We start from the raw sequence: 7,921 nt of genomic DNA on the forward strand, positions 1-7,921 counted from the left end.
CGTCTTCTTCGTGGGAAACTGAGAGAAGCTTGATATTATTTCGCCTACTAGCGGCATACGGTGGTACTGAACTGAAAAACACACAACTGTCCCCACAGGGCTATGTACACTTGGAATGACATTTGCAGACTACATAACGGGCAATTGACAACTATATGATAGCATGAAATACAGCAAATTACAGCTGAATGCAAGAGAATGTTTTTGTTGATGTTGGTCAGAGTTATCAAACGGGCGTTTTGTGAGTCGTTTGCGTGTTCCAGCTGTGTGTCACGCCTGTCATACGTCACGTGAAGGATCTAGGAGCCTGTGCACGCTCTCTCACCGGTAAGCCTCCCCTCTCCTCACTCCTATGTCCCGCCCTCAAGCAGTGAAATTCGGTGTTGGTTAAATATGGGTTAAATATCCATTAACGCGCCATTTTTTGTGTGCAACCGTCAGGCATTGCGGTCCTGGTCATGTGTGCTCACGAGGAGTCACAGATAAGCAGAGCGTCCCTGTCATCATCGTAACATTGTAACGATAGGCCCAATAAACATTGATGAGGATTACGTAAAGCAGGTACGTCTGTCAGTAACATCTGTGTGGTCATGAAAGCGGGTGTTTCCTCGTGCACAGCTGCTCATGTTTCGATGAAATGGACTGTAGATGACACTTAACGTTAGCCTCTGACTTATGATGCTTTCTGATGCAATCAGGTGTGCTGCACGCGGGTGTCTGTAGATCAGATGACTGTCACAGTATGCAGTGTATGGACCATATTCAGTCCTCTGTCTTCAGTTTTAATGTGTATGTCAGTGTCTGAGGTGATTTTTGTAAACTGGTTTGTGAAGCAAACACAAATATATTCCAGCTGTTTAACTGCCTGTATTTTCCTGATGTCTTATTCTAAATTAAGCAGCGTATTGTTACAGTTTCGTGTCATGTCTCCTTAAATTCTGTTGGATCCACAGTATGTGTCATCGACTTGATGATGTCATGAAGCTGTGCTGTGAGTTATCTGCCAATACACAAATCCAGACCACGGTGAAAGGCTCAGGCAAGGGAGCAGCGGCGGCTGGGGGACTGGCCTTCGCCGGAGGGTTGGTCGGCGGTCCTCTTGGAATAGCAGTCGGTGAGTAGAAAAATCACACACCTGGACTGTTTTGTACGGTATGGAGGCCAAAAATGGCTGTGATAATGTCTCATAAGAAAACACTGCTTCCAGAACACCATCTGTGTGTGCTGGCATGGCACACCTGATCTGTGATGACCTTTGCTTTCTGTCTTTAACAGGTCGATTGTCTCGTTATCTCAACATGAACCTTGTTTCAACATAACAAAATAATTAACTTGTGTTTTCCTGATGAGCAACATTTAGAAAGACTGACTTGGCCGATCTCAGCTTCCATACGTTAGTCACTACTGGCACGCTTCATGCGTGTATAATGTGCAGTATTTACAGAAGCAAATGCTTCACTGCAAACAGTTATGGTTTTTCAGACCAGTGTTGCTAAATTTCACACGTTCGAACCCCTCCTCCCCTGCAGGCGGTGCTGTCGGAGGCCTTCTGGGCTGCTGGCTGACCAGTGGACAGTTCAAACCACTGCCGCAGATCATAATGGAGCTCAGTCCTCAGCAGCAGCAGAAGCTTTATCATGACCTTATGGCCATCCTGGGAGACATTCAGTGGACAGATTTGGCTCAGCTGACCGCTCTAGTGATGGGCAACGCCAGCCTGAAGCAACAGCTAACAGGCGCCCTCCTCGGGTATATCACCAAGGAGCTCCAGGCAGAGGTGCACTATGTGGATTAGCTTCTGTGGAAAAGCTGGGATGACCTGACTTAGGGGCCCACATGCTCAGGAGTCTTTGATAAGAATATGAACTGTGAAGCTGGAGAGATGTGAAATCACATATTGTATAATGGCTCAGACACCGTCACACTCCTGGTAACAGAACCACTGGTTAATAAGAGCTGAGCACATTACTGTGAATTACAACAGCTGTGTAACAGAGTTAATTTATTATTGGAAGGGCACTGGAAAGAATTATTTATTCATTAAGCCTTGCCTGCCACTGATAATCATGTTTTCCTTAAGTTACTCTGAATTAAGCTCTGACTGAGTGCTTCAGCTACGATGAAGTAGCAGTTCTTAAATAGAAACCACGATGCATTGAGTGAGTGCCAACTGTACAGTGGGAAACATTTTGATTTGATGTAACTTCACCAGGTTTAACAGGAATCTACCAGCATCTGTGCACAGTGTGTTGTTTTGCCGACGCTGAGTCAGTTGAATCTCTATTGCTTTAAATGATTTCATCAATTAAAAATAAATGTGTCTGAAATTGTCAGTGGCTTTTCTTGCTCATCCCATCCAGATCATTGTGCTCCTCAGGGTTCCCATGCCTCATGTGATTCATAGGTGTCTGCTGAGCACTCAGAAGTCTAATAACCTTATATAAGCATGAAACAGGCTCCTTTGGAAAAGCTACTGTCCCCTCCAGCCAATCTTAAAAAACACCTTCCATGCATTTATTCTGTTTGCATGTATTACCCACATGCTAGCTTGTTTTGAGGCTCTGACCCCACTACATCTTTAGTAGCCTCTTAATGTAGCTCTATAACCTCCAGGATTGTGCTTCTGGTTGGCTTTGCTGTCAAAAGCAGTAGAGGTCCTCCGTACAGAGCAGAACTCAGGCTGGTGACTTCTTTTTGAAGTGAAGCCTTTTTAAAATGTCGTTCCATTCCCCTTTTGCAGTTGTGGATCCATGCTGCATTTTTGGCTCTGCCTTTCACATAGTTTTCATTTTAGCATCTTCTGCCTTCAGCTCTTGGCTGACATTAGTTCTGTTTTGCTTCATTTTCATGTTCAACACTCTGTAACTGACCCTTTTTGTGTCATGTTATTTACAAAATACTAAAAGTAGTGCAGATTGAGAGAAACCCATTGAGATACAGTGCTTTGCAATCAATCAATGACATCAAGCTCAAAAGTTAATGCTTTGCAGAACCACCTTTGCTGCAAGCTGTCTCTACCAGCTTTGTACATATAAACTGCAATTTTGGCACATTCTTCTCAGCAAAATAGATTAAACTCGCTCACATTGGAAGACAAACACCTGAACAGCACTTTCCAGTCAGACTGGGCTTTGACTGGGCCATTGTAACACATTGACATCCTTTGCCTTCCTGTATATCTCTGGCTGTAAGCTTTGTCCTGCTGGAAGGTAAACCTCCACCCCAGTCTCAAGTAGACTGAAACAGGTTTTCTTAAACAGTTTCATTTAATTCTTGTACTTGGCTCCATCCATCTCACCCTCAGTCCTGACCAGTTTCCCAGTACCTGCTGATGAAAAGCATCCCAGCTTCATGCTGCCACCACTGTTTCACCTCAGGGATGCTGTGCTCAGGGATGCTGTGCTCAGGGATGCTGTGCTCAGGGATGCTGTGCTCAGGGATGCTGTGCTCGGGGTGATGTGCAGCGTAGCATCACATTTTGCAACAGAGCCACAAAGTCCAATTTTGGTTTCATCTGATCAGAGTACCTTCTGCAACGTGTCTCCACATGACAAACTGCAAACAGGATTTCTTCATGGCTTTCTTCGCGCCACTCTTCCACAGAGCTCAGATTTGTGGAGTGCATGATTGGCAGTTGTTCTGTGGACAGATTCTTCAACCTGAGCTGTGGATCTTTCCAGCTCGAGAGCAGTGTTTCCCAACCAATGTGTGTGTCTTTCTTCAATTCCTGCAAGAATATCAGCTTTGTGTTCAACTGAACAGGCCCAGGTTACACTAAGTAAATTGACGCCAGATTTTCAGTGTATTTCAATAAATATACTTTTTGTGACATTTATGTTTGGTGGTGCGCCTTCTGATTTTTCTAAAACCTCTAAAAGGTTGGAAAATGCTGCTCTAGAGTTACCATTGGCCTCTTGGTTGCTTCTCTGATTAACGCTCTCCTTGTCCATCAGTTTAGGTCGACAGCCTTCTCTTAGTAGATCTGCTGTTGTGCCACAGTCTTTCCATTTTGTAATGACGGATTTAATGGTGCTCTGTGAGATAGTCAAAGCTTGGGATACTGTTTTTATAACCTAATTCTGCTTTGTACTTCTCCACAACTTTAACTCCAACCTGTTTGATGAGCTCCTTGGTCTCTGTGATGCTATTTGTTTGGTAATGTTCTCGAAGAAGGTCTGAAACCTTTACAGAACAGGTGTATTTACAGTAAGATTAAAATGCACACAGGTGGACTAATTATGTGACTAAAATATAAATAAAATCCATAATTTGTAGTTGAAACATGACAAAATGTAGAAAGGTCCAAGAGGGAATACTTATACACATCAGTGTAACTCAGTCATGGAGGTGGAGATATTTATTTATTAGTGAATAAATAAACTTTTTGCCACTTCAAACTCTAAAGCCATCTAAAAATACATATTACAGAGAGGAACAGAGACGGACCTCCAGGGTTTATCCCACCACGACCGTTTCGTCATCAGGGAACTCATAGTAGGGAACCTCCAGGTTCAGAGGAGCAGGTCCCTTTCTTATTCTTCCTGAAGCGTCATAGTGGGAGCCATGGCAGGGACAGTAGTAGCCTCCGAAGTCTCCGGCGTTAGCGATGGGCACACATCCCAGATGGGTGCACACACCAAGGACGATGACCCAGCTGGGGTTAATCACTCTGTCCTTGTCATGTTGGGGGTCACGCAGCTCCCCGATATTCACGGACGCCTCTGTGGCGATTTCTTTCTCTGTGCGGTGACGGACAAACAAGGGCTTTCCTCTCCACTTGAAGGTCATGTTTTTGCCTTCAGGGATGTCAGCCAGCTTGATCTCAATCTTGGATAAAGCCAGGACATCTGCTGATGCACTCATTGAGGAGACAAACTGGGAGACCACTGTCTTCGCTGCATAGATGCCAACCACAGTGGTGGCTCCAGTGACAAGGTAAGAGAACAACCTTCTCCCCTCACTGCTGCCCTGGGAGGACTTGTTCGGGTCGATGACCTCTGGCCAACGGTAATCCGTGAAGTCAGGAATCTTAATATCTGTGTGGGCAAGGCGGATTCCTCCAGGAGCTGGAAATGAGACATATGATGCAGATTTTAAAGTCCAAAGCAGCTGATGAACAAACTGATTGTAAATTACAGAGTATCCTAGAAAAACATTTCAAAGAATGCTGTTCATGCCTCATAGTCCGTGTCATAAATGGATGGTTTCATATATGAAGTAATGTTGACTATTACCACAGTTAACAATGTTTTACGGCAGTGAGGCTGTACGGTAAAAAACACGTATGTTTTGGCGGTGTGAAGAGACCCTACGGCTTGCTGTATGTTGAGATGTGTTGGTGAGAGTTGAGAATAAAGCTGATAAAACGGAGAAAGCCTTCCCTCGATCATTCTACATGGTGTCAGAAGTGTTTCGACGCACGGAGAAGCAAGAATAAAAGACGTGCAAGGGTATGGCGAAGTTTAATCCCCCAGCAAACTTTCCCTTTGATAAGCCGACGGAGTGGTTGGACTGGAAGCAGCGCTTCGAGTGGTACAGACTCGCTACTAAGCTGAATAAAGATGAAGGTGAAGTGCAGGTGAGCTGTCTGATCTACGCGATGGGCAGTGAGGCAGAGAATATTTACAAGTCGTTCGCATTCACTGAAGATGAGGACTGTAATGACTTTGCCGTAGTGATGGGGAAGTTTGACGACTACTTTTTCCCGCGGAGGAATATTATCCATGAGCGGGCATGTTTTCATCAGCGAGTCCAGCGGCCAGGGGAAAAGGCAGAGTGTTTTATCCGGGCCCTGTATGATTTATCAGAGTACTGTGAGTTTGGTGCCACCAGAGAGGAGAATATCCGCGACCCCATTGTTGTCGGGATACTAGACAGAGAGCTCTCCCGCAAGCTGCAGCTGATGGAGAACTTGACGCTGGCGCTGACAGTACAGACGGTCAGGCAATCGGAGGAGGTCGCAGCGCAAGTGAGTCTGCAGGGGGACACTGTCGGGGCGGTACAGGAGGTACAATTTAAGCGGAAAAACACACACTGGAAAGCACAACACCAACAAAAAGGCAAGTCTAAAGATAGAAAATGGGGAGGAAAAGATAAGAAATGTGGATGGTGTGGCAAAGCACAACATAACAAAGATGAAAAGTGTCCTGCAGAGAGAGCTACATGCCATAACTGTCATAAAGTTGGACACTGGGCTAGAGCATGCCGCAGCAGTAGATCAGTGAATGAGGTGTCAGAGACTGTGGGGGCCGGGCAGACATCTTACTTTCTGGGCTCAGTGAGTAATGCTGATGAGACTAATGAACAGTGGACTGTGCAGCTACAGGTGGATTCCATTCCCGTGCAGTTTAAAATTGACACAGCAGCGGATGTCACTGTCATAAGTGAAGACACATTCCACACATTCTCTCCTGAGAGGACGCTAGCGCCACCCAACATCCCTCTGGACAGCCCTGGAGGAGAACTGGTGTGTCTGGGCCGTTTTGAATCTACAATCAGGCACAAAGAAAAAGATTACCCCTTCACAGCCTATGTGGTACGTGGACGCAGAGTCAACAACCTACTCAGCCGGAGCCTATCAGTAAGGATGAATCTGGTGAGGCGAGTGGATGAAGTGAGGCCCGACACCAGTCACCTACAAGCCTACGGTGAGCATGGCACATTAAAAACTGAACCAGTCAAAATTGAGTTAAGAGACGATGCTGTACTGTATGCTGTGCATGCTGCACGCCGTGTGCCCTTTCCCATGCTTCATAAAGTAAAAGACGAACTGAAAAGGATGGAGGACAACGGGATCATCGAGCGGGTGACCCAACCCACTGAATGGTGTGCACCCATGGTCCCGGTTTTGAAAAAGAACACAGGCAAAGCCAGGATATGTGTGGATCTGACAAAACTGAATAAGTCAGTTAAAAGGGAGCACTACATCCTGCCAGTCCCAGATGAGATAACAGCCAAGTTGAGCGGTGCAACAGTGTTTTCTTCCCTGGACGCTGCCAGTGGATTTTGGCAGATTCCACTGCATCCAGACAGCTGCAAACTGACAACATTTATTACGCCGTTTGGCAGGTACTGTTTTAAAAGACTGCCTTTCGGCATAACCAGTGCACCAGAGATCTTCCAGCGGAAGATGCTCGAGACTCTTGAAGGACTGGAAGGTGTGGAAGTCTTCATGGACGACATCTTAGTGTATGGGACTTCAATGGAGCAACATGATGCGCGGCTCGAGAAGGTGCTCCAGCGCGTCGAGTCAGCGGGTTTGAAACTCAACAGAGAGAAATGCTCCCTCAGACAGAGCCAACTACGCTTCCTGGGTCATCTTATTGACCAATCAGGGGTCAGGCCCGACCCCGACAAAGTTGAGGCCATACGCCAGCTACCCCCACCTGAAAATGTGCAGGACCTCAAAAGAGTCCTGGGTATGGTGAACTACCTTGGGAGGTTCGTCCCAGCTCTTGCGACAGTAGGCCGACCACTGTACGAGCTCCTGAAGAGCAAGAACGTCTGGTCCTGGGGCCACTCACAGCAATCAGCTTTTGAGGACATTAAAATGATGCTGACACAGGCTCCAGTTCTCGCCTTTTATGATGTCACGCGGCCCACAGCTGTGTCTGCCGACGCCAGCAGTTTCGGACTGGGAGCTGTACTGCTCCAACTCCATGGAGAAGAGTGGAAGCCGATAGCTTACTGCTCCAGGCGTTTATCTGAGGCTGAGACATGCTATGCCCAGATAGAGAAGGAGTGCCTAGCTGGCGTGTGGGCGTGTGAAAAGTTCGACAAGTATCTATGTGGCCTGGATGAGTTCAAACTCGAGACTGATCACAAGCCGTTAGTGCCACTTATCAATAACCGGGGTCTTGACAATGTCCCTTTAAGATGTCAACGCCTTTTAATGCGGCTCATGAGGTACAAACCAAAGGCT

General features: G+C 46.4%; 2 protein-coding genes across 4 annotated transcripts in view; one reads left to right on the top strand and one right to left on the bottom strand.

The window, feature by feature from the left end:
* The window catches only part of LOC139337292 (protein C19orf12 homolog), a 344,772-nt gene extending 342,440 nt beyond the window's left edge, over positions 1–2,332 (top strand). The window contains exons 1-4 of one of the 3 annotated variants that reach the window (XM_070971820.1): positions 4–327; positions 442–561; positions 954–1,114; positions 1,530–2,332. In XM_070971820.1, coding sequence (XP_070827921.1) covers positions 955–1,114; positions 1,530–1,795 — 426 coding nt within the window. In that variant the 5' untranslated portion in view covers positions 4–327; positions 442–561; position 954 and the 3' untranslated portion in view covers positions 1,796–2,332. Of the gene's footprint in view, positions 1–3; positions 328–430; positions 562–953; positions 1,115–1,529 lie in introns of those variants that run through there. The other 2 variants (XM_070971819.1, XM_070971818.1) reach the window with 2 other exon arrangements.
* Positions 2,333–4,347: 2,015 nt separating this feature from the next.
* On the bottom strand, positions 4,348–5,175 carry LOC139337421 (cytochrome b-c1 complex subunit Rieske, mitochondrial-like). The gene is made up of 2 exons (XM_070971972.1): positions 5,169–5,175; positions 4,348–5,066 (listed from the first exon to the last, which is right to left on the bottom strand). The coding sequence occupies exons 1-2, from the start codon at positions 5,173–5,175 to the stop codon at positions 4,456–4,458; spliced, it is 618 nt and encodes a 205-aa protein (XP_070828073.1). The 3' UTR covers positions 4,348–4,455.
* Positions 5,176–7,921: the final 2,746 nt, after the last annotated feature.

This window comes from Chaetodon trifascialis, chromosome 10, assembly GCF_039877785.1.
Source record: "Chaetodon trifascialis isolate fChaTrf1 chromosome 10, fChaTrf1.hap1, whole genome shotgun sequence".
In the NCBI taxonomy this organism is placed as follows: domain Eukaryota; kingdom Metazoa; phylum Chordata; class Actinopteri; order Chaetodontiformes; family Chaetodontidae; genus Chaetodon; species Chaetodon trifascialis.